At 53.9% G+C, this 26,431-nt stretch overlaps 1 protein-coding gene and 1 long non-coding RNA gene across 2 annotated transcripts; one reads left to right on the top strand and one right to left on the bottom strand.

Annotated features, from left to right (window-relative positions):
* Positions 1 to 664: 664 nt before the first annotated feature.
* OGDHL (oxoglutarate dehydrogenase L) lies at positions 665 to 25,123 on the bottom strand. Its single transcript, XM_039233774.1, has 23 exons — positions 23,836 to 25,123; positions 21,593 to 21,751; positions 16,703 to 16,805; positions 16,256 to 16,371; positions 15,954 to 16,108; positions 15,009 to 15,155; positions 13,167 to 13,257; positions 11,921 to 12,100; positions 11,472 to 11,600; positions 10,256 to 10,435; positions 9,807 to 9,959; positions 9,180 to 9,282; positions 8,547 to 8,675; positions 7,441 to 7,591; positions 6,823 to 6,950; positions 6,031 to 6,209; positions 4,198 to 4,269; positions 3,985 to 4,110; positions 3,809 to 3,881; positions 2,283 to 2,446; positions 1,879 to 2,033; positions 1,278 to 1,421; positions 665 to 965 (listed from the first exon to the last, which is right to left on the bottom strand). Exons 1-22 carry the CDS (start codon positions 24,037 to 24,039, stop codon positions 1,298 to 1,300), a joined length of 3,021 nt encoding a protein of 1,006 aa, XP_039089705.1. The 5' UTR covers positions 24,040 to 25,123; the 3' UTR covers positions 665 to 965; positions 1,278 to 1,297.
* LOC120232824 lies at positions 24,009 to 26,220 on the top strand. The gene is made up of 3 exons (XR_005528652.1): positions 24,009 to 24,064; positions 25,130 to 25,346; positions 25,961 to 26,220. It is a non-coding gene; the product is annotated as an uncharacterized LOC120232824 (long non-coding RNA).
* The last annotated feature ends 211 nt before the right edge of the window (positions 26,221 to 26,431 follow it).

The following is a 26,431-nucleotide window of genomic DNA, read 5'->3' as shown; positions in this document are numbered from 1 at the left end:
CTTCCGATTCTGTGTCTCCCTCTCTCTCTGTCCCTCCCTTGCACTCGTGCTCTCTCTCTCTCTCTCTCAAAAATTAACATAAAAAAAGAGAGTGCTCCTGCAGTGTGATTCAAAGCATACCCCAATAAGCTCTACTTGAGGCTGATGGAACTTAATAGACTGTTCTCCAACTTCAGGTTGATTGTTACTTTAGGCTGCCCCACCCCAACCCTGTGGTATTTCTAGGTCTGCTCCATGAGAGGTTCATTTCTCCTGGTTCTCCTTTAGGACTCTTCTTTCTTCAAATACCGCCTCCTCCAGGGAGGCTTCCTTGACTCCCACAACCCTCTACACTTGCCTCCAACATAACTTTCACGCCAGCCCAGCATCTAGCACAGATGCTCCCTCTAAGAAGGGAAAAATGAATACATGCTTTGCAGAAAGCAAACTATCCCTCCTGTGCTGCAGCTTTTCCAGCCTCTTTGTGGGAAAGCAAAGCCAACCAAAGCTAGAGTGGACACGCCAATAGATTTGCAAACATCGCCTGGTGCTCCAAAGAAAATCTGTCCAATGGACACAGTTATTTCATCCTCTATGTGTTTAGTTTGTTCTTCCTCCACATTCCCTATCTCCTCTAAACCATACGCCTCTTCCCCAGTTTTACATGAAATGAAAACAGGAAAACTCTCTTAAGCATTTTTTTATTTCTCTGTTATTTGGTTTTCTGCTTTGGTACACTTGAGCTGCGGCTGTATTTCACACAGAAGCTGACATACCTCATTATGACACGCCCCATAAAACAGAGCACATATAAATCACCTGGCATGGTTTTGCTTCACCTGATGGTTATTGCTGAAATCTTTATTTCTAACAGCACAAAAGAGAACATTCCTTGAATCTACAGATGAACAAGGACAGGGTAAGCAGCAGTCAGATCTACCAGGACGGGGGAGAGGGACCGAAGACATGGGGTTCCGGGTGACTATCTGTGGAGACATGAACAGCACAGAGAAGCCACACAAAAATTTCAGAAAAACCAGGGCAAGTGGGGAAACAGTCCCGAACTACAGCCCATGTATCAGAGCCCTCGGGCTTACTCAGTCCTAACAGATTCTGACATAAACACAAAGGCCCAAGGTAGCATAATACCAAAGCCGGCAGTGCCCACCCTTTGGTTTTAATCACTTATGTGAGTATTGTTTTATTCTGGGGCTCTGGGCAGCCCCTCTCCTGGGCAGGAGCGCACCCGTCCCTCCCCTTGCCAGACCCCACGTCCCCAGCTAGCCCCACAGCAATACCCAGACAGGCCTTGCCAGCTCTAAAATGTCTTGCCCTCAAAGGCCTGGAGATTAAAGGCAGTATCTAGAAACTTCTTCAGAGAAACGAGGTGAGTGTTCCTGTTCCCTGTGGCCGGTGCAGCCGCTGGGTCACGGCCAACGTACCTGGGGGAGAAGAGACAAGTTAAGGGCAGGTCTGGGCCTGGTCTGGCTACTACCCCAGGACTGCATCGGGTCTAATCCTGCTCATCATCCTGCCATAGAGGTGAAGAGTCTAAGGTCCCAAGGGGCTAAGGGACTGGCCTAAGATCAAAGGAGCTCTGAGATGTGCATGAAGTTCTCAAATTCAGTGCTGGCTGCAGAACAGAAACAAAGGTTTAGTCTCTGTAAGGCAGAACTGACAGAGTCCCTGATTTGTCACCAATAGCCCTAAAGCCAGCAGGGACTATGGAATCATTCCCTCAATTTCCAATGTGGTCCAGAGAAGGGCAGTGGCCAGTTCTGGCTCACACAGCAAATGGGCCAGGCAGAGAGTCAGGATGGAGCCTTGGGCCCCCAGAGACCCTTGGGCCCAGCAGAGGCAAGGGGCAGGTGGCAGGCACCCCCACCCCCAGCCTCATACCATATGGGCCGCGCCCGGCTCAGGATGGTCATGAAGCGCGGGCTGATGTAGTCATAGTAGCCCATGTTCTTGTGCTCCTCCTGGCACCACACCAGCTCTGCACCTGGGTACTTCTCTGCCTCTAGCTTGATCAGGTCGAAGGGGAATGGAGAGATCTGGGGCGTGCAGGAAGAAAGCGGAGTACAGCTGGAGCCAGGGGGTGTGCCCACGGTGCCAGCTTGTGGGGCCCAGTCCCGGCCCCTGCGTGGCATGCTGCCCACAGCCTCGGGGAGCCGGTGCTTTCACCTTGTCCACCACTCTGACTGGGCAAGGGATTGGGGTGCATCTGCTTCAGGAACAAAGCCAGGGGGGCCGGTGCTTTGACCTTGTCCACCACTCTGACTGGGCGAGGGGCTGGGGTGCACCTGCTCCAGACGGGTGATGGCCACTTGTTCCTCCAGGCCCTGGCTGCTCCGCTCCTTCACCAGGTCATAGTACACCTTTCCAGTGCAGAAGATGAGCCGCCGCACCCGCTCAGGAGACTGTGCCGCAGCCCCATCTTCAGGAATCACCCGCTGGAAGCTGGTCCCTGGAGGTCCAACAGGGCATGGCAGGGACATCCCCTCCCACAGGTGCATCAGCTTGGCCAGAACAGCTTGAGAACAGGGCTCATGTCCCTGGCCGCCCCCACGCTCTTCCTGGCCGCTGAGACAAAGCCCTGGTTTGGATCTGTGGCTGTAGGGGACACCTCTTGAGCCAAACCACAGAGCAGGGGACAGATGACACCATGGGAAAGGGTCAGAAATGGGTTGGAGCCAAGGTGGATGGGCAGATATGATAGGGAGAGCCCTTGGAGAGGACAGGGAAGCTGGTATCAGGTCCTCATCTGATGGCTTCAATGTCCGCCTGGAACCTGCTCCCCATCCAGTCACACTTACCTTCTGCATGCGCTCCAGCCACCTGCTCACCAAGCGGGAAGGTGAGCTGTCTCGGAGGCTGCCGCTCTTTTCTCCCTCCCTCCCTCCCTCAGGCCTGCAGCCAAGCCAGCATCTGCAAGTCCTGTACTTTTTTCCTCCCTGGGCTCACACCATGTGCCAGCCACCAAGCCAAGAATGCTGCAAAAACCTCTGAGGAGGACAGTATAGTGTCCCCAAATCCCAAGTGGGGACACTGAAGCCCGGAGGGTAACTGGCTGCTGGGCCCCAGCAGAGAATAGCCAGCACCGGGTGTTCAGCCTGGGAGGTCCGTGGTGCCAGTGTCAGAGCTCTGAACGGCCGGCTCAGTCAGCTGTCCACACCAGAGGGGATGCCCAAACACACAGGTGAAAAACAACCACCGGTCCACACTGCCGAGTCCCTTCCTGGCCAGCGCCTCCCACTCTCCCTACTACCCAGGACTGTGTGCCAAGACAGCCCTGCTCTCCCAAGCGTCAGCGTCCCACATCTGCCACTCCCTGATCCTCCCCTGGGTCACATCTCCATCACCTGGTCCTTCAGATGTTTTATCTGGCCCTCAACTCCTGGGTAAAGGAGCCTGAAAGCTCCTGGAAGGAGCACCGGGTCCCCAGGGCCAGCAGGGTCTACTTGGTTCATAAAAAAAAACCCTGACTGAATAACTGAATGTAACTCCATGCCCTGCCCTATGGGCAGACCTCCACCAGGCCTCCCACCCCTCAGCTCCCCCAGCACAGGCAGGTGGGTCCTGCTGTGTAGCTGAGGGGGGTGGGGGACCAGTGCCCTGCTCGGGCCCCGCTGCTCAGCCCAGGTGACCCAAGCCGGACCACGTCAGGTGGCCACCATGCTAACCTCCCAACCCGCCCACTGGTGAGGGCTGAGCCAGGAGCTGCTGCAGAGGCACGGACGGAGGTGAGGACAGAAGAGTCCCGGGAACAGAGGGCCATGGGCCACCAGGCCCCCCATCAGCCACCTCCCCAACACACCTGGGCACTTACCGGATACCATTTGGTCAAAGCTGGACTTGGCCTCCGGGTGCCTCAGCAGAGACTTGGGTGTGAAGATGATCAGCTAAGAGGGAAACATGTGCCTGGCTGCCAGCTGTCCTGCCTGGGCAGGGCGCCCACAGCTGGGCCCAGCACTGCTATGGTGGCGAGCAGGGCAGACGGCTCACCGGCTTGCGGAAGGGCAGCATGACCTGGCGGCGCAGCACGTGGAAGTAGTTGGCCGGTGTGGAGCAGTTGACAACAATCCAGTTACAGTCATAGAGCTGGCTCACCTCGAAGTCCTCGGTGAATACCTGTGCGGCCCGGGTATGGCTGGGAGGTGGCCCACCTGTGGCCCCTGCTCCCCAGCCCTGCCCCGGGGGAGGGAGGGCGCTACTCACCGGGTAGGCATCGGAGTCATCGTTGCTCATCTGCAGGAATCTCTCGGGCCTTGCTGAGGAGTGCTCTGGGCCCTGAAAGCAAGTGCTAGATGGCACAGGCTGGCCTACGTGTTATATAGGACAGGCCCCTCTGCAGGGGCCCAGGGCGCAGGGGAAAGTCTGGGTGGCTTGTTAGAGAAGATGCCCTCTCTCTCTGGAGTCCGAACCACAGTAAAGAACCAGGAATGTGGGAGAAGAGTAGAGAGGACTTTCTCAGAGGAGGTTTCTGGCCATAGCCAGCACATGTGAATATGTGGGGCAGGAAGGACAGGTAAAAAGGCCAAAGTGAGATGCTTTTTCCAGAATGTCCTGACCTACAGCAATTACCATTTACTGAGCACATGCTGTGTGCCAGGCACAGTTCTATGGACCAAATACACATTATTCACTAATCTTGAAAGCAGCCCGACGGTGTAGACATTTGTTTCCTTGCTTTGCAGATGAAGGCGAGTAGCAGAGAGATGAAGAAACAATGCCATGGTCACCCAGCCCCAAGGGGCAGATCGGAACTGACTCCTACTCCTGCTCTCGCCCTGTGGGCGAGAGTGACAGCAGCAAGACAACACCACACTGACCTCCAGGAGGTAGCTCCCCTATGGGATGAGGGCAATCTGCCCCACAGCCTCGAGGACCCAGCGCCACAGGCATGAGGCAGGCCACCCCAACCCTCCCCATCCAGCCGGGCTCAAACTCCACCCTGTGCCTCTGCAGCTAAATGACCTTGGGCAGGGCCATTCCACTTCTTTCAAGTGTGAAATGGGCAAGAGGACTGACCACTCCAGCTGTGAGAATCCCACAGAACCACACACGGTGTGCAAGACGCTCAGCACAGGAACGTCTGGCGGGCTCAGGTGGTTAGGCGTCCAACCCTTGATTTTGGCTCAGGTCATGATCTCACAGTACATGAGTTCAAACCCCGCATCGGTCTCCCCGCTGTCAGTACAAAGCCTGCTTCGGATCCTCTGTCTCCCTCTCTCTGCTCCTCCTCAGCTCATGCACACACACGCACATACACACTCTCTCAAAAATAAATCTTTTTTTAAATTTAAAATTAAAAAAAAAAAAAAAAAAAAAGATGCTCAGCACAGTGAGTCCTGGCTCTGAACAGCCATTTGGTGGTGACAGTAGTGATCGGTCCCTGACTGGATGGCCAGTCCAAGCTGAACAGGCCCTCGGGGGACATCCACTGAGCCCCATCATCCAGGATGGGGAAGCCTGCTCCAGGTCACAGAGCCAGGCAGAGGTCACCGAGGCTGCCGCTGCAGCCGGCACAGCCCTCTCATCTCCCACCTGGTTGGGCTGAGGGCTTTGCTCCTCCCCTTCCTTCCCGTGCGGGCCTGCACATCCTGCCTCTTCCCTCTGTGTGGCACACACACTGGTCACTCAGGAGAAGACCACAGGCTGGGCAGGACTGCACAGCATGACATTCAGACCTTAGCTTCTAGCCGTGTGACCTTGGGCAAGCCACTCTACTTTTCTGTGCCTCAGTTTCCCTCATCTGGAAACAGGGAGCTGGACCGATTTCATGAATTTGTTGTAAGCACTGGAAGAGCTCAGAGAGAGGGTTTTAAATAGTGCCTGGCACAGAGCAAACCCTGACATACCAACGACTTTATTGCTAGTGACAGCAATGCCAACAGAGCAGCAATGCAGACCTACGCAGGCCCCAACCTGAGCAAACCTATGTGTTCCAGGGGCCTGGAAGAAAAACAGCCCTCAACCCGGCTGGAGGCCAAGGGTCCACCCACCACCTCCCAGAGCCCACCCAGCCCCCAGCCACCACGGGGGCCTCACCATGCCCTCCATGCCGTGGGGCAGCAGCAGAACGATGCCATTGTGCCGCACCCACTTGGCCTGGCCGGTGCTGATGAACTGGTCAATGATGCACTGGGCCGTGTTGTGGAAGTCACCAAACTGAGCCTCCCAGAGGACCAGGGCATTGGGGCTGGCCATGGCATAGCCCAGCTCAAAGCCTAAACAGAAGGCACAGAGACAGAGCCCATCACACATTGTCATCAAGTGGCAACGGCTCCATTCAAACCCAGCTCTTCTTCATACACTCTCCCTGCCCCCACCCATCCTTCCCGGCAGGCCAGCAAGAGCCAGGGGACTCCTTGGGCCCAATGGCTCAGAATCTCCCTTCCTGGGAGCCGACAATATGCCCAGAGATGCCCACCCCCAGCCCTGACCTCACATATAGCCAGCTTTAGCGTTGTCTAGACTAGGAGCAACTTGGAGCAGTAGCAAGAGCCATCTGCCAAGAGGAACCCCCCAAAATATGTGCAGTACTGTTGAGGGAAAGGGAGAGGGTGGAAGGCTGGTGTCTGCAGGGTTCCCGCCTCTGGGAGGAGGCAGTGAGGGAGGAAGCAGGCCAGCTTGAGGTCAAGCCAAGGGAGAGAGTGTACAGGGGACAAAGTCCCGGGAGCTCAGAGCCTAGAGAGGAGCTCTGCAGATAGAGCTGTTGGGTGCAGTGCAGGGGTGGTCATGGTCAAAACAATAAAGCTAGGACAGCTTGGGGTGTAAGACCCTGTCTGGTCCCCAGGCATCTTGGGGCCCACCTGACTTGCAGGCAGAGTTGTGACCCACCCAGGACTCCATACTCTGAGAGGGAGCTGTTGCACACAGTGTAGGGGGCCTGGTCAGGCCAAAGGTGGTTCATGGGGACACACGTCCTCCGGTCAACTTCCTGGTCATGGAGAACGTGGTGCCGGTGACTAGAGAAGGACAGATGGGGAAGGGATGGAGAGGAGGTGGATTACCACCTGCTCACCCACAGCAGGTGGACCAGGTAACAGGAGGCAGGCAAGCCTCTATCACTTTGCCAGGAAACCAGACAGAATTCCATTGGATGGCGACACCAAGAAGAGCCTGGGAAGCCAGAGCCATCTGGTCTCTCCTCCAGGTAGCCGCCGTTCCCAGTGGTAATCCCACGGGGTCAGAGAGGTGGCCCAGCAGCCCTCTGATGGTGTGACCCAAGAGCAGAGGCTGGAGATGCTGATGGGGTTACCTGTGACTGCCTCAGCAGATAAGGGGTCCCCAGACATGGTCCAGGAAGGGGAGGAAGAGCCAGCTCCACTCCAGAGCTCCTGGGCTGACTCTGGGAGGCCGGGAGCACAGATAAGCTCCCAGGAATGCCGTGGGGTCAACGTGGACAAGGCTAATGTCCATGGGGCCCAGGCCCCAGAGACTGCTCCCCACCCTCACCTGAACGTGCCCCTCTCCACATCCTGCCCACTAAGCCGCACATGGATGCCCTCCTTGAGCAGGGAGCCGAAGGCCATGTACTCTGCCAGTGCCCAGTCCACCGTCCGGTTCTTGGTCATATCTGCACGGCCCCGCAGGATTCGAGAGAGGCCTACGGGAATGAACAGCCGGCCTGAGGGACTCAGGGGCTTGGCCACCCCACCTGGCACAGCCCAGGTGTGTATGTACGCTATGCACACCCCTCCCACACAGCAGGGCCTTAGCAGGCAGCAGGAGACCCACTGCATGAGCAGGACTGAGCCCACCACGCCCCAGCTTCCCTCCCTTTGGGAAGGGGCAGGCATCCCCAGGTAAGCACCTGCCACGTGTAGACACTGCATGCACCGAGGAACATTCACCACAGGTCACCCGCCAGTCTCCAGATGAGGAGACTGAGGCTCAGAAGAGGGAATTATTTTATGCATGGCCACAGCACTATAGAGATGTTTAGATGTGAGCCCAGGCACCCAGCCCAAGTGGGGCTTCTGTTGGTCCTACACCCACACGGGTCCCATGTGACGTGCACACAGAGCGGGCACCCCAAGACACCAGGGCCACCACGCACACTGTGGAAGAATCCCCTTGGAACTCCCACAGGCTGGTTCTGAGGGTGTGCAGGCACCCCACACTGACGTGGGGGCCTTCCAGGCTGCCCAGCCAGGATGGCCACGGCCAGGAGCTATAGCTCGGCTCACGCGCGAGTGGCAGGGTCGCCTTGTCTCATCCATCCAGGTCAGCAGCAGGCCCAGCACTCCTGCCCAGCGCCCACCATTCCAGGCCCACCTACCTGCTCCACAGCAGCCCCTGCATCCCTGCTCTCCTTCTGTGTGACCCACAGACACCCCCAGCAAAGGCGCTGGGAAAATCCAAGGTGCCCGGCGTAAGCCTTGGCCACTGACACCCTGCAGGGAGTGTGGTTTCCACATCTGCCCACCTTGAGAGCAACTACTCTTGCGAGCACCTCACAAGAGTGCAGAAGAGGCTCCAAGAGCTCAGCTGACCTGCCCACAACCAAGTGGGGACACAGGCCAGGCCTCCCCGAGCACCGTCCTGCACAGCAACCTCACCTGTGTGGATCTTAAAGTCCTCCAGGGGCACGGAGCTGGCCACTTCACCAATGTGGGTCAGCACGTCCTCGGGGGTGCCTGTGGCCGGGCATGTCATGCTCTTGGGCTCCCCGTCCACATTGAAGAAGCCTGAGAGAACAGAGAGTCTGAGCGCTTCAGGGGGTGGTCGGGCCTCAGACCCCCCGTCAGCGTGCCTCCCCAGGACTTGGGGGCCCACATCTTCCTTAACCCCACCTGCACACAAACCTGACTCACCCTCAGGACCTGCACAGCTCACAGTCACAGCTGAGCTCCTATCTTCTCCTGGGCCCAGGGACACAGCCATCCAGCTCCATCCCACAGAGGCCCTCTGAGCACCCCTCCCCCAGGCTCTCTCCACTCTGGTGCCCACCAGCTTTGGCTCAGCCCTCCCTTCCCAGAGAACAGCTGGGCACACATGCCCTCAGCATGATGTCATCTCTCCTGTACTCAGGCCCATCCCCACCGGCAGGAACCTGCCCCCACAGCCTCTGGAGACTCAGGGATGGAGCCCGCAGCCTCTGGGCTGGGCAGTGACTGCCCTCACCCAGGACCACTGCAGTCGTGGCCCCAGGCCCCAGGTGAATCACTCTCAGCCACACACCACTCGCTCACCGGGCCAGGGGGAGTCCAGCCAGTGCTTTATATGCAGGATCTTTTTATCCTTGGACCTGCCGTATGCCTCCTCACAGATCCGGTCGTATTTGGCAATTTCTTCCTGAAATCAGGGGGAATATGGGAATTGAGGCACTGATGGCCCAGACAGCCAGAGGCTGGATCAACCCCGACTCATAAACCCTGGTCCTCTAGAACTGTCTGTCTGCCATCCTGCGGGGACCATGTGGTCAGAGGTCAAAGTCTCAAAATTAAGGGGATCCCTCCTGCTTAGCAAGGGACTTGGAGGAGGGTCAGAAAAGACTAACAGTGCTTTTTCTAAGAGTTCCCTCAAGGTGCGAGGACCAATGCATCCATAGGTAATTGTGAGGACCAATGCTCAGGCTGCCTCCTGCAGGAAGCCTTCCTGGACTCCTGCCTGAGGCCGAGCTTCCCCCACATGGCAGCATTCACTATGTCCCACCAGGCTATAAATGTCTTTGGTTCTCTGTCCCCCTTGACAGCTAGGGGCTGTCAAGAAGACCACATTGGCTACTTCTTTAAATCACTGTCAACATCACCAACTGCCCCAGGGTTCCGGCTCGACTGGAGGCTTATCCCAGGCATCCATGATGCCAGCCTGCCTACCTCGAACTCTTGCAGGGTGACAGTGCCTTCAGCAATGAGCTTGTCTGCATACTTCTTCAGCACAGGCACCTGTCTGTGGATCTGCTTGTACATGAGCGGCTGCGTGAACATGGGCTCATCCATCTCATTGTGGCCACGCCGGCGGTAACAGACCTGCAAGGACAGTGTGGGGAGGGACTCAGTCCCTGCCCCCAGGCAGTGCATGCCTAGTCACTGCACCACTGGGGCATAGTTGCCTGGGTACACCCTTCGAAGCCCCGAAAGTCCCCCGCTACCACCTGTCACTGAATGCCCCACCTCCTGGCCTTTGTACTGTTCTTGGGGGCACTAAATCTTCTATCCCAGAAGCACTCCCAGCCCTCACTGCCAAAGATATTGCAAACCTGGCCCACGTGGCACAGCAGGGACAGGTTACATACTCCCCACCTTGGTCACAGCCCCAAACCCACCAAGTCCACTACAACGTCTTTATTGAAGGTGTTCCTCCACTCAGCTGCCACACTGCACACATATATCACGGCCTCTGGGTCATCTGCGTTCACATGGAAGATTGGCGCGTTGACCACACGGGCCACATCAGTGGGGTATGGTGATGAGCGGGCCATGCGGGGGTCTGTGGTGAAGCCGATCTGCAGAAGCAGGAGGAATTGACAGCACCTCTGTATTCTTAGAGCTAGACAGGCAGTGCCTGCCCGGAAGACTGCTGGTCAAGGAAACGGGGATTATCTTTGCCTTGAGGTCCATGAGGTGGGACCAGGAGTTACATGGCACATGAAGAGCTGAGAGTAAATGGTCCGGGGCACCCGGGTGGTTCAATCAGTTAAGCACCTGACTTCAGCTCGGGTCATGATCTCATGGTTTGTGGGTTCGGGTCCTGCATCGGGCTCTGTGCTCACAGCTCAGAGCCTGGAGCCTGCTTCAGATTCTGTGTCTCCCTCTCTGCCCCTCCCCCATTCATGCTCGCTTGCTCTCTTTCTCTCTCTCTCAAAAATAAATAAACGTTAAAAAAAATTTTTTTTAAGAGTAGATGGCCCCTAAATCAGGCCTTCTTTTTTTTTTTCCTGCATTTTACACAGAGGTAGGAAGAACGCAGGCGTGGGTAGCTGCCAGTCCCATCAGTTGCTCGGTGTGCAATTCTAAGCAGGGTATTTAAATTCCCAAAGCCTCAGTCTCCTCGTCTACTAAAAGGGCTCATTAAATACTACCTCACAGGGTTATTCCTTAAAGATTAAGTGACTTAATGCAAATAAGGCAATTAATTCAGGGCTTTCTAGGCTCAGAAGAGCTATTACCAAGCACAGCTGCCTGAAGGGCAAAGGCCTGGGACAGCTGCGTTCTAAGACTGGTTCCTATAAACCTAAAAGCAGCATCTAGTTTCACGTCCAGCCTCTGTGCCAGTTACACCTGTACCACTTTGTCTTACAACGTTCTCCACGGTGTGTGCATGTGTACATATATGTATACGTGTATATATATATATCCAGACACACACCAATTTCACAGACCACGCTGGGGAGAGCAGGCAACCTGCCTGACGTCATATACTGGGGAGGGGCAGAGCAGTGGGATTAAAACCAGGATCACCCCACATTTCCTGCAAAGTGCTACCTGGATTTCAGGAATGGAAAACACTGACGAGGCCTGGCAGGCAGCCCAGGCACTCACCTGATTGTTGACGACGACATGCACGGTACCGTTGGTGGTGTAAGAGGGCAGGTCACTTAGGTGGAAGGTTTCATACACCACGCCTTGGCCGGCGAAGGCGGCATCCCCGTGAACCAGGATGGACATGACCTACAGGGCAGGATGTGAGCCGGGAGGAGCCCAAGCCTGTGCAGCCCAGCTCTGTGCACTATGCTGCAAAGATCCAGGGTCTATTCCTCAGAGACCATTCCTCACTCAGAGCCCAGCCCCCCAGAGCCCATTCCTGAGCCCAACCCTCAGAGCCCAACCCCCCAGAGCCTATCCCTCAGAGTCCATTCCTCAGACACCAGCCCTCAGAGCCCATTCCTCAGCCCTCAGAACCCACTGCTCACTCAGAGCCCAGTCCTCAGAGCCCAGTGCCTCAGAGCCCACCCCTCAGGGCCCACCCCTTAGGACCCAGGTGACTTCACCTTCTTGCCCTGGGCATCCCCTCGGTAGAACTGTTCTGCCTTCGTCTTTCCCTGCACCACAGGGTCCACAGCTTCCAGGTGGGAGGGGTTGGCCACAAGGGACAAAGTGATATTTCTGTTGGTGACCCGGTTGATTCTCTCATGGTACATGCCGAGGTGATACTTGACATCTCCGGAGCCCTGAAGGTTGAGGTGGGCTGTGAGGAACCCAACCCTCTCTCCCTGCACAGGCAGGTGAGGGGACATGCAAGTCCCCAGGGAGGCTGGGACAGTCCCTGGAATCTGCTCCCTGGGAAGGCTGTGCTACTCCTGCCCTACACCCTTGTCTTGCCCTCCCCACCCCCCACCCCCTGCTCCTCTCTGAGAAAAGCAGGCAGGTTCCCCTAAGACTCGGCTCAGAGGCCAGACAAGGTCCCTCATCAGAGCCCCTTCACATATCAACTACTGTCCTCAGCATTAATGACAGAGCAAGCAGAGGAATGAACGTGGTGTTGACACTGGTAGCAAACACTGGAGCTGGACCCCCACCTAAGTCCTTGCACCAAAGCAACCAACAATGTACACACGACAGTACAGCAGAGAAAAACATTATATATGTTTCGAGACCCTTCAAATCAATGTACAAACCTCAGAAGCCATAAAAGATAAGGCAGCTAAAATGTAATAAATCTGCCAATGAAGGAAGCAAATCCATGCACAGTGTTAGGGGGGAAAACTCAAGCTGAGAAAACTATCGATAAGACAAATGCAGGCAAAAGGCTAACACCCTCAATATATAAAGCACTTTTACAAATCAGTAAAACAAAGTCCCAAAATCCCATAGAAAAATGAGCAGGGGCGCCTGGGTGGCTTAGTCGGTTAAGCGTCTGACTCTTGGTTTCGGCTCAGGTCATGATCTCACGGTTCATGGATTTGAGCCCTGAGTCCAGGCTCGCACTGATGACATGGGGTCTGCTTGGGATCCTCTCTCTCTCTCCCTCCCTATGCCTTTCCCCCATGCGTACTCTCTCTGTCTGGGCCTCAGTTTCCCTGGCTGAAAACCAAGGAGGTTGGTCCAGATTACCTGAGGACTCTCCCAGCTGTCAGAGATCATAGCACTCACGTTAGTGGCCTCACACCAACATGCCCACTCTCTCCCCATTCTACATAACCATCCATTGCCAGGTCTGTTTGAGCCTGGATGCTTCTGGGCAAGTTCCTCCCTAGTCCACCTCTCAAATATCTGGGACCAGGGCTTGTCACGTACCTCATCTGCTGCCTCCAGCTTGGGGTCAAACTGGCAGAAGATCTGCTCCAGGTCCTTGCGGATCACATTGGCCAGCACATTCAGCCTGCCCCTGGAGCCAGACGTGGTAGGACTTCCGTGTGGCAGAGGCTATCTCCCCCGACAGGTGCCAGCATCCCCCCACTCCTGCCCACCTAGGCCTACCAGAATTAGTATGGGGGTCAGGGGAACCCTCCCAGTACAGCCCAAGGGAGGTCTGGCCCTCTCATCCTGTCTCAATCTACAAGGCACATGAGTGGTTCTGGCTGGAGGGCCAGCTCCCTCAGACACCCCTGTACAACTCAGACTCTGGAGGTTCTCAAGCACGAGCCACCCAGCCTCATGGCGGGATGCACATGCACATGCAAACACCCCCCCACCCCGCACTTCCACCCCCCTGACCCCCAGCCAAAAGCTGAGCCTAACCCAGCACCTCAGCCCCAATGTGCTACCCACAGCTGCTCATACATGACTCCCAGCCCAGCTAGCAGTGTCTTGATGCAGGGAAGAGGGGTCTGGACTGATCCTAAGATCAGGAGTTATCAGGGGACCTTTCCAGGGAAGCTGACATCTGAGGGTGGTGGGGATAGAAAGCAGCCAGAGACCAGGGACTCTCTAGTGCAGCAGACTTCCCATCAGGGGGCACTTTACTCAGGGGTGGGCACCACGTTGATCAGGACACAGGGGAGGCCACAGAACAAACCCCCCATAGCCTACCAACAACACCAGCCCAAGGCCTGCATACACCCTGGCCCCACCTCTAGCCTCACAGAAGGGTTCCGTTCCAGGTGGCCTCTCTCATTCTATGGGTCAGGGCTATGAGGCCACAGGAGCTGAATGAACAACCCTCAGCCCCTCTGGACAAAGCCCTCTAGCCTCAGAGTCCCCTTAACCCTCACTATGGAGGCTTGGCCTAGAATGGCCCTCCTCAGGCCAGGAGCCTGCCCAGCACCACCCTACAGTCCCACAGCGGCCCCTGGCTGCTCAGTGCCATCTTCCCCAGGAGTGCCACTGAAGCCATGTGTGTGGGACCTCAGACCACTGGGCCAGCTCTGCCTGACCCTCTGATGAGACACTGGGCATTTCTGGGCCCCTCAGAGCAAGGGGCCATGACAGACAAACCCCAGGCTCCTGGCAGCCAGCCCACAGGATGGAGACCCTCTCACACTGCCTGTGGACACCCAGCCACCCCTCGTGCTAGTGCGGTCTGGGACTGACCCACCCACGAGCAGATGGAGATGGTCACAGGAAATGCTGGGGCTTTGCCTGAGTCTGCGCTGCATGTCCTCTTATGCCCCAGTCCACAGGACGCCTGGCCACCTTGGTGTCTGTCCCCCAGGCTGTATTCCTCACTGTAGTCCACAGGCTCTAGCTCAGAGGTAACCGCCCAGCTGCCAGGCCAGCCTTCCAAGTCTATCAAGGTCTCGGGGAAACATGCAGTCAGCTTGCAGCCAGGGGAAAGAGCCCTCAGCTCCCCTCCAGAGATCCCTCCACATCTACTCATCCACAGGAATCTCCAGAGGTATGATACACCCCTTTTCTGATATCTTGACCCTCCTGGGGACAGCAGCAACATGGGGAGAGAGAAACTGAGTCTGAGCAAACCTGGTTAGTCCCTGTCTCCATGTGCCTTTGGCCAAGTGCCTGACACTTGGTGCTGAGCAGGCCCTCCGGCCCAGGGACTCTGAGAACTTTCTAGGCCATCCTGCCGCTATCATCAGCTTCCCCCAAAACCCCTGCTCTGATTTTCGTCCCTTCCTTTCCATCTCATGTTGCTGGGCCTGGAGAATAGATAGACTGCCGAGGAGCAGGAAAGGGGTCCACCTGTGTGGCATTCCCAGGATGACGTTCTCAATCCCCATCTCACTGGATTTGTCGATGATGGTCTTGAGGGCAGGAATCATGACCTCACAGCCCTCCAGGCCAAACCGCTTCTCTGAGGACCATTTTCGGGCCAGGAAGTCTTCAAACCTGCTTGGGGAGAGATGGGAAGGGATAGAGAGGCTAGGGCTCACAGGAGCTGTTGATGAGGGCCACAGCTAGATGCCCCGGGTGGAGGAAGCAGCAACATCACCTTCCTCTGCGCAGTCAGGACCTGCCACGAACATCCACCAACCAGGAGCATAGGCCAGAGGAAGACTGGGCATCCTCCCAGCCTAACCATAGGCCTCTGCCTGCACGAGTCCCCTGCTGTCACCCCCTTTCCCTCTTCCAGTCAAACTGTTCCAAGGACCCATCTCCCCCTGCTCCCAAACCAGGGTTCTCTGTTCTCTGTGTGTGTGCGTGTGCTACACACACACTGCTCCCTTTCGTGACGAAAGACCTCCTCACCACTCAACTCAAATTCCATCCTGTACCTCACCACCACAGATCCACTCTGCACCCAGCAGCTCAGCCCCAGCTCTCCCAGGCCCCACCCAGCCCCAGACTCAGCTTCGGACAGCCAGTGGGCACGACCAGGTGGTGCCCCACCTGCAGGAAGATGCTGCTACCCTCACTCCAGGTAGGGACATCTTTCTGCCCAAACTCCCGCAGCCACTTTCTGCCACTTCTGCCCCTGCTGTCATGTTCTGCTGGAGCCCATCCCTGGACACCTGTCCCTAGTGCTGCTCCTATGGGCCTTCCCTGGACCAGGGCTGAGGGCCATCCAGTCCTGACTTCCCCTACCAGTTATCCTAGTTTCTCAGCCAGGGCCTGGGACACCCCGTACGGCCCTGCAGCAGACCCTCCAACCACTGCGGCCGCCCTGCGTGGTGCTGGGGGCCTGACCTCATGGAGCGCACCAGCCGAGCCAGCAGGGTCCGCTTCTCCTCACTGGAGAACTGCATCACACCAGGGGTCTCGAATTTCTGCCGGATCCACTGGCACTGCTCCACGTCATTGATGAACATGAACTCCAGGCCGACGTGCTGGCAATAGGTGCTCTGGGGGAACAGGTGGGGACTCCACAAGGAGCCAGGAAGAGGAACAACTGTCCTGGCATCTGGAACACAAAAAGTAGCACCCTCCCTCCCTCTAGCACACTCCAGAGAGAGCCAGCAGGTGTGCCTGACACACCTGCGTGAGCTCACCTCCAGGCGCCGAATGATCTCCCGCAGAGAGAGAGTATTCTCTGATCCGCCGATGAAGGTGGTCGTCGGCAGCTGGAACTCCTTATCTAGGTCAGCCTCCCGCAGGTCATAGAACGCTGAGGGGACACACAGCCCAGGCAGCAGAGGGGAAGACAGGGATCAGGCCCAGGTGGGGCCCAGCAGTATCCCCAGACCCTCCAACAATGTCCCCGGCACCCTCCCACCAGTTCCAGCCTAAAGCTCAGGGACCCTGTCTGCAGGGTGCAGAGGGGTAGGAGTCAGAGCCCAGCCTGTACCGCAAGAGTGAGCTGCACATGGTGCACGGGCTAGGGAGGGGGGCTGATTGCCAGCCCCAGGCCCTGGAGGCACAGTGGTCTCAGAGCTCCTCACGGGGCCACAGGCCCCACCAGCTGGCTTGGGCACTGCCAGAGCAATAGGAACTCTCACCCAATTTATCGATGGTTGTGATCAAGTCTGAGGGCACAAAGGAGTCCAGGTCTGCATCCAGAATGCCCAGGGGGTCCAGCTGGGCCACATGGTGGCCTCGGATCTGGGAGAGGGAGAAAAGGTCAGGGCCAGGCTGGGACCCGGATGGACAGACCTTCACCAAAATCAAAGTTCTGGGCCCTGGCCCCTCATCTCCCACTTCAGAATTTCAACTTTCCACATGTCGCCAGGACCCAGCCACTGCACGCCCGTGACCACTAAGGTGGGCAGGAGCTCAACTCAGCTTGAAAGTACATCATGCCGCTTTCAAAAATAAGAAAGGATGCATACACAAAAGTACTCACTACAGTACTATTTGTAATCGCAAAATTCTAGAAGCCTCCCAAATGTTCATTAGTAGAAGACTGGCATATGGATATGGGAAATCTGCACAGGAAGTACTACAAAGCTGTTAAAAGTAATTTAAAAAAAAAAAATCCCTATCTGCTACTCTGAGGTAGCCTCCGTGAAACACTCACTGTTAAGCAAAAAAGCAAATTATAGAAAAGTATGTGTGGGAAACTACCCATTATCTAAGAAAGAGAAGATCCAAGTAAATAAATGCATTTGCATGTACTTGTATCTATACAAATAAACATCCTCATTCGAAAAATACATCATAAAATAAGAAAACCATAAAGTAAGAAAAACCATGAACCCTGGTAAAAGGAATAGAGTAGAATGCCAGGGCTGGAAGCTAGACTCTTCAGAACATATTTTGCTTGGAAGATTTGACTTTGCAATCTTGTAAATATTTTAGGTTGCAATAAAACAAAATGAAGTTTTAAAAATTAAAGTAAAACAAAACCAATGGATTTGTGCATCCATTGGTGGCATAACTACATGACTGACTAACAGAATGTCCCCAAAAGACAAACAACTCCAGGAAAAAAATATGATAAACTCATTTCTAGTACCCAACAGTAGTGGCAGTATTAGAATTATATTTTAAAACTGCAGTGTGCAGGCTGTGGGAAAATCAAGTAACCTGTATTGATGTCTTTCAGACCTCCACTTTTGGCATCTTTAAAAGAAGACAGTGACATAAGATTGATGAGGTCAGGAACAAACCTTAAGTCCTGCATTTGAAGTATGTGGAAACATCAGTATAAACCCATGTGTATGTTGCCTTTTAGGGGCATCTGGGTGGCTCAGTCAGTTAAGCGTCCAACTCTTGACTCTGGTTCAGGTCATGGTCTCACAGTTTGGGGGTTTGAGCTCTATTAGGCTCCATGCTGACAGTGCAAAGACTACTTGGGATTCTCTCTCTCCTCTCTCTGCCTCTGCCTCTCTCTCTCTTTCTTTCCTTCTCTCAAAATAAATAAATAAACTTTAAAAAAAATCATAAAAAGGACGCCTGGGTGGATCACTTGGTTAAATATCTGACTTCAGCTCAGGTCATGATCTCACAGCTTGTGAGTTTGAGCCCCACATCAGACTCTATACTAAAAGCTCAGATCCTGGAGCCTGCTTCTGATTCTGTGTCTCCCTCTTTCTCTGCCCCACCCCTGCTCGTGTTCTGTCTTTCCTGTCTCAAAAATAAATAAACATTTAAAAAAATTTCTTTAAATCTTAAAAAAAAATAAAAACAAGTATATTTCCTGGCTCTAACCACTGTAAGGGCCCAGAAGTCATGATCAGACCATTAGCAGTGACCCTCCCAGCACTCGCTGAAAAACTGGCTGGTCCAGGGCTAGGCAGAAATGTACAACATGAGCTCAGAGCATCTTGTCATACCAGATAGGAAAGGGGGCTCAAACACTGCTGGGGCAGGGAATGAGGACACATTTTGACAATGAGAAGGATGGTATCTATAATAGATTAAAACTCATCAAATAGGGGCGATGCCTGGGTGGTTCAGTCAGTTAAGCTTCCATCTTCGGCTCAGGTCATGATCTCATGGTTCGTGGGTTCGAGCCCCACATGGGGCTCTGTGCTGACAGCTCAACGCCTGGAACTTACTTCAAGATTCTGTGTGTGTCTGTCTCTCTCTGTCCGTCCCCTGCTTGTGCTCTGCCCCCACCTCAGAAATAAATAAACGTTAAAAAAATTTTTTTAACTCATCAAGTAGGTTTAAATTCATGCATTCATATCATACTCAGTAATAAGGAAAACCTTCACTGGCCATTTCTGGAGTATTCTAGGGAACCATGTCATACTTTTGAAAATCAGTCAATAAAAAGAAAATCAAGCACTGATCCCGCCTTTCCTACATACTTTGCACCTCAGGATAAGTGGAGCTGACAAAAGTTAAGTTTCTCCTACTAGAAGTACTTCGGGTAATAAACAAAGTAAGAAGAGTAGAATTAGAATATCATCACCATTTTTACCACTCCTAATGAATTAATGTGTCCAGGAAATAATCATCCAGAGCTGCTGACTGATGAAGTACCCATCACCACCAGGAAGCTGATTTTGAAACAAAAAAATTAAATCTATATTGGATAAAGGCTTCTAGATCTAATTACTGATTTACAGAAATTACATGGGACAAAGGGACAGATGAAGTGACACCATGGGGATGCAATCAGCAAAATCCAGATCAGGAAAGCTCTACAACACAAACTACCTGGTTTGTTCCACATAAATAAATAAATAAATAAATAAATAAATAAATAAATAAATAAAATGGCAAACACAGAAACAGAGAGGAATCTGTAGAACACAAGTGACTTAAGAACAGCTTGTCACAACCTGTGTGGCTTTATTTGGATCCGGATTCATACAAGCAGTAAAATCATAAGACAAACAGGCAAACATGAATACCAACTGCATGCATATCTGATGACATTAAGGATGACTGTTAATGTTTTTAGGTGTGACAGTGTTATCATGGTACATTTTTAAAGAGGCTTTACCTACAGAAATCCATGCTAAAATGTTTGGTGACAGAAATGATATGTCCAGGATTTGCTTCAAAATAATCAGGGGCCAACAAGTGAGGGCCAGAGGTAGTAATGGATGAATCAAGACTGGCCCTGCACTTATGGGTGTGGGGTTTGCTACACAATTTTTCTACCTCTTCCATGTTCGAAAATGTCCATAATTGGGACGTCTCAGTGGCTCAGTTGGTTAAGCGCCAACTTCGGCTCAGGTCATAATCTCACAGAGTTTGTGGGTTCGAGCCCCATGTCAGGCTCTGTGCTGACAGCTCAGAGTCTGGAGCCTGCTTCGGATTCTGTGTCTCCCTTTCTCTCTGACCCTCCCCTGCTCACACTCTGTCTCTCTCAAAAATAAACATTAAAAAAATTTTTTTTAAATGTCCATAATAATAAGCCTGAGGATTTTTCAGTACTGTGTGTGGACGAGCCAAATAAGCACTCTGCCTCCTCCAGGGCTGCGAGGAGCTGCAGCCCACTGGGTGGGAACTCGCTCACATCAGGCATCACCTCTGGCAGATTTTTACCCTACAGTTAGTTACACAGTAACATGCCTGGGTCCCGACACTACCCCGCTGGAAGGACTCTAGTGCTTAGTCTTGGCTGAAGAACACAGAGCAGCTGAAGAGCTGGGAACTGTGGTTCGAGAATAAGGCCCTCAAGCAGCACCAATGTTACCTTGCACATTATGTGGAGTTTTATGTTCCTTGCCCTTGGTTTTCCAAGTCAATGGTTAGATCATTCTCTGAGTCTTTCAGCCAGTCAAGAAGAACAATTGCTACTGTTTGCTCCCACGTGGCCCACAATCCACAGGTCCTCGGGCCAGCAGGGAAGCTCAGTCCTGCTCACCTCCCTTGTCCCTCCCAGCATAATCGGGACACAGGAAGTGCAGCTGCCACCCCACAGAGCACCTCATTCAGAGGCAAGGCACCCTTTCCATTTGCTAAGCATCCCTCCCAACCCCCTCACCCCCGGCTCCTGCAGTGGCTTGCTGCTCCTTTCCATGGAGTCTCTGCCAAGGGCCCCAGGATACCCTTGCCCTTCCTTCTGCATGTCTGCCTGACAAGTTTCTCTTATGAAACACTTTTTGCCACTGATTCCCAGAGAGATCCCAAATGATTACACTTGTTTGGAAGGAACACCCAGAGCGGCTTTCCAATTAGTCCTGTTCAGTCAAGACCAAGAATATGGAACGTCATCAAGATGCTTTGTCAGAGCAGGGGCCCTGGGGACCCAGCAGGGGAGAGCCTAAGTCTTGAGAACAGAGCAGCTGATAGAGGAAGCACTGCTTACTGAACTATCCATGCATTCATTCCGTAAACCCTAATTAAGCACCTGCTATATATCAGTCCCAGTCCTGTTGAAATGCTCAGTCAGGGGGGCGCCTGGGTGGCTCAGTCGGTTAAGCGTCCAACTTGGGCTCAGGTTATGATCTCACAGTTCCTGAGCTTGAGCCCTACATCAGGTTCTGCACAGACAGCTCAAAGCCTGCTTCAGATTCTGTGTCTCCCTCCCTCTCTCTCTGTCCCTCCCCTGCTTATGTACTTCTGCTCACTCTGTCTCAAAAGCAAATAAACATTTAAAAAAAATTTTTTTTTAAAGAAGAGAAAACAGACATTATTAGCAAGGGTCCATCTACTCAACCTTCATTCAACACTTACTGAAACTAATTACTTACTAAGTACTCCTCTGGGAGCTTGGGGCATAGTGGTTTCTGACACCGCACTCCAGGACAAAGACCACAAACAAACGAAAATACCAGCATGCACAAAAAATACCAGGGGGTGGCTAATGACATAAACAGTAATGGACAGTGAGTAACCAGAGGAGCGAGAGCCACCCATCAGAGGACTCAGGGAAGGGTGTCTGGAGAAGATGACACTGGAGCTGAGCCAGTCCCCTTTCCGTCAGCACCTGGCCACATCCCAGAAGCCAATCCAGCCTCGAAGCCTGGGCCCTCCCAGCCACTCACTTGGTAGGCCCGGATCAGGGACTGAACAGCCAGGTGGTCCTCCACCAGCTTGCTGGTCTTGGTCCGGCTCGAGACTGATGGCCTGCTCTCAGGGCACTGTGACTGAGCCGGGTCACAGGCGGCTTCCTCACTGGCTTTCCGGAAGAAGCTGTCCCAGGACTGGGGAGAGACAAGAAAACAGCCAGGTCAGGGACTGGGAGGAGTGGGGGGTGGTCCTGGTTGGGATCCCCAGTGGGCATTGGTGTTTTTTTACTACGATAGCTCTTTGGGCCTTCCTAGGACCCTGCCGAGAAAACCCTTGCAACCAGCCCAGGATCCCCACCTCAAAGCCCAGATCTCTTCAGTCCCCAGCTTGGACAGGTGTTGGGGGAAGGCTCGAACTTATGACTCAGGGGCTTCAGGTGTGAAAGGGGCTTCTACTCCTGGGGGAGACATGCCCTCACACATTGTGGGTTGGCAGGAGGGCTATTTGGCACGCAGGCCCTCTCAATATTTTCAATGAAGGTATCTTTTGAACCAGCAATTCCATTGCTAGTAGTTTATTCTGTGATGTATTTATACAGGAGTGCCTGGATGTACATACACGGATGTTCCCTACAGGACTGTTTATAAAAATGACAATGTAAAAAAAAAGTCTAGGGGCACCTGGCTGGCTCAGTCAGTGGAGCATGTGATTCTTGATTTTGGAGTTGTAAGTCTGAGCCCCACATTGGGTATAGAGATTACTTAAAAATAAAAATAAATAAAAATAAAATCTTAAAAACCAAACTAAGTGGTGACCAATAAGACCGAGGTTAAACAGATGATGGTACATTTAGATTCTGGAAGATAATGCAGTCTTAAAAAAACAAGGTGCATTTATTACTGTGGAACATGTAGAATATCACCAAGATATATAACATAAAGTGAACTAAGCAGAGGCACCTAGGTGGCTCAGTCAGTTAAGCATTCGACTCTTGATTTTGGCCCAGGTTATGATCTCATGGTGGCTCATGAGTCTGAGTCCCATCTTGGGCTCTGCGTTGACAAAGCAGAGCCTGCTTGGGACTCTCTCTCTTTCTCCCTGCCTCTGCTCCTCCTGCTAGCACTTGTACTCTCTCTAAATAAATAAACTTTAAAAAAATGTATATATTAAAAAAAAAAAAAAGTGGACCTGCTACCATCCATGTAGAAGCCAAAAGGAGATAGGCATATGCCCAAGCACCTCCATGCTCTAGAACACAAAAGTGTTTTGTTCGCACCCTCCTTCGAGAGAACAAGTGGCACGAGCCCTCTGGAAACCAATCTGGCAAGGCCCATCAGAATTATCTACACAGAAACTCTGGGACCCAACGATTCCACTTGGGGGAATTTATCCTACAGAGAGCTGCACATGTACAAGATGACAAATGTAGGAAACAATGTACGGGAGCACTGGTCACAACAGCCGGGGATGGAAATGAGCCAGACGTCTGTCAGTGGGGACAGGTGTGGCACGGCCATACGATGGAATACTACACAGCTGGGAAAAAGAACAATGAGGCTTCTGTTGCAGTGACACGGAAAATCTTGGAGATGTATGCTAAGGGAGGAAGCCTGGCGCAAAGCCACGGAGGTTACCTGTTGCTTTTGTGTGAAGCGGGAAGATCGACTTATGTTCGTAAAAAACTTACCTGAAGAAACTCTCTGAAAGGATACAGAAGAAACTAAGAAGAAACTGGGGGACAGACAGATGGGAGCTGAGCAGACAGGGGATGGATGGGGAGGAAGCCTTTTTACTGCGTAACTTCACACATTTGGTTTTTGAATCACGTGATCACTTTCCTCTGAGAATAAGAGAGCAGCCTCACTTCTCCCTTGTTGCCCTGTCATCTGATTTTTTTTTTCTTACCATCAGCAGATATTTATCTTGTCAGCTCGGTGCATATACAAACACTGAGGCCCCTAACTACATCACAAAGGGCCACCTGGAAACAGCACGGCATGACAAAGGGGGCAAGGGCAGGTCTCGGTCAGGTGTAGCTGAGCAGAACAGGCTCAGGGCCTCAGGCCAGACCACCACCCCCTGGCTGGTTCAGCAACAGGAAAGCAACACTCTCCCCACCCCTCACAAGGACAATGCTTTTATAAACCGGGACAATGGAGGCAAAGTAACCTGTCCAAGGTCAGACAGCAGGCAAGCTGCTTCTCCCCACGACCCCCTCCACAGCCCAGCCCCGCGCACTTCCCCTCTGCACAGTGGGCGGGGGTGGGGGGCAGCTGACCTTGTGAACGCTCTGGGGGTTTTCCAACCAGGCGAAGTACATCTCCTCCATGTAACTGGAGCTGCCTCCACGTTTGCTGCTTGGGAAGGGGGCCGGTGGCCCGGACGACCTGCTGCGCCGGCTGAACATCTGGACATCATGTAGGGCCAGGAGCCTCGAGGCCTGTGCCCCCAGCCGGGATGGCAGCAGCCTCAGCTGACTCATTCTGGACACAGGCAACGAGGGAGAGGTAAAAACCACAGGACCAGAACAAAGGCTCTGGCAGCCACCAGTCACTCAGCCAGCATTTTCGGTTCTACTGGGCAGGTGGCCCTGGGCTAGGCATCGATGAGACAGATAAAATGCGACAGTCTGCCAGCCATCTCGGATTCACTGACTAGTGGCAGATCCCAGCCCGATTAACTTCACCAACAGCTATTCAGCATTCTGAGCCCCAGTCTTGCTGAAGACCACCCACCCCAGCCTGCACTCCCTCTCTGCTATCCGTCTAAGCCTGATGTAGCAGTAACTATCACCCGGACCCTGCCTCAGGGAGCACTCAGCCGAGGTCCTGGAGCCCACTCAGTGGGTCACAGGGCATGTGTGGGCAGTACACCCAAGAAGGAGTGAGCCATGCAGTTGGTCTCCTTAGAACTCGAGCAGGGGAGTCTTCCAGGGGCTGGGGGTATGATGCCTGCTTAGGAAAAAGCCTGAAGAAAGGCGGGCTGACTGAGCTACACCATCTCAGGAGGCCCATGGCACTGCTGGGTCTCTGGTCACAGTGGCAAGCTCTGGGACTCCCTATCCAGGCAATACTGGAGTTGACAGGGCCCACTCAGGCCACCTCCTCCTACACAGGATTTGTAGAGTAGGACCTTTGTTCCCTTATCCCCATCTCCACCACTGTGAGCAGAGGCCCCTCTCTGCTCCAGCCTACTACTGCCTGGACACTGAACAGCTTCCCATGATTCCTCATAAACACACTTCTGCCCAGGGAATCCCAGCCTATATGTGGGGTGCAACACCAGAGCCACCCCACCAGAGGCCACACAGGCAGGAGCCTGCTTCCCCTTGCACAACTCAGTCCCAGAAAACATGCCTTCTGGAGCATAACTAGCTCCCAGATCCTATCTGGTCCTGGGTCGATGCCCCTAGACAGCACCCACCCTCACCCTCACAGGGGAATGGGATGGCTCAGGGTGGCAGTGACAAAGCCTGGCTGTGTCCAGCGTGGCCTAGTACAGGAACACTGTGTTTCACAAAACTGAATGGTCTGGAGTGGCTGCTGGACACTGCTATGGCCTTCACCTGGTAGGAGGGCAGCCAGCTGGCTACTCCTGCCTCCATCCCAGCAGGGCGTGAGGACCCAGGAGCTCTGAAGGGCTGCAGGCAGAACCAATCTCAGGATCTGGAGCCAAAGCCCCAGCCAGCCCTACCAGATCCTGTCCACACAGGCGAAGGCAGCAGCAAAGAGTCAGTCAGGCATGCTGTGAACCCTCTGCCCAGCCCAGTCCCCAGTGGACTAACAACAGGTAAGTTGTTCTGGGCAGCTCTTGGGGGGCTCCTCTCTAGAGACAAGGTCAGTACCATCCCGACCCCCACAACCATAACAGTTGCAGACATGCTGTCCAGGAAGCCTCCCACATGCAAGGCCCTGTCTGGGCTGCCCTGGTGAGGACTGCTATGCAGTATGTCCATTGTTAAGATCAGTTAACAGAGCTCCAAAGACGGGAAGGACCCTCCCCAAGACCTTGACGCCAGGCAGCAATGAAGGCAGGACCGGCAATGCTGCAGGCCTACTCTGGCCGCACATTCTAAGAACTGGGTGGGCTTTTCTCTAGTTTGCTGAACCCAAGAGAAGGCAGACTCCAGGGTAGGAAGCAGGGCAGGGAGGGGTGTGCTTATTTCACTGGCAGAGACAAAGGGCCTGAGCTAAAGCCCAGAGGTTATAAAAGTACAAAGGTAGTCAGGACCTGTTCCAGGAGGCTGTGGTATGTGTGGGGAGGAGGCGCAGGGAAGGGGATGCAGGGGCGGGCTTGGGCACATGGTGGAGGCGGGTCAGAGTGGGGTCCTTAGGGTCCAGTTTATGCCCACTGTACCCCGCTGCACCTTCCCCTCTCCCCCAATATCTCTTGGAGTACATAAGAAGCATTTCCCAGGATGGCTGAGATCTCACGCCCCTCCTGCCTCGCTCACGCTCACGGTCTCAGTTTCCTTATCCAGAGACTCTGGTTAAAGCTTTTTGTAAGGGCCCTGCCCCCACGAGCAGACTTGGAAAACTGCCTGGTGTGTCCCGCCAGGCACCAAACGCTGTAGGCAGCCCCTTCCCCAGCTCGGCAGCCCTCGGCAGCCTGGCCTGGTGACGGTGACGATGACGAGCAGCAGCTCACACCGCCTCCCTCTCCCCACCCCCCCGCAAGGCCACGAAAGGCAGCATGGACAGTACGTAGTCTTTGAGCTGAAGAAGCCACGCTGATGCCTGAAACCCCACCGTTAGCAAGTCGCTCCTCCATGCAAAACACTGCATTCACAGGGTCGAACTGGCGCGAAGGGCTGGGGGGTCCTTAGAGACGCCGCGGCCAGACAAGGGTGGAGCCAAGGTCACGCTCACTCCCTC

This window comes from Hyaena hyaena, unplaced genomic scaffold (assembly GCF_003009895.1).
Source record: "Hyaena hyaena isolate Hyena2069 unplaced genomic scaffold, ASM300989v1 scaffold_78, whole genome shotgun sequence".
NCBI lineage: Eukaryota > Metazoa > Chordata > Mammalia > Carnivora > Hyaenidae > Hyaena > Hyaena hyaena.
Note: the sequence above shows the minus strand (reverse complement) of the source record. Positions and strands in the feature narration are given on the sequence as shown.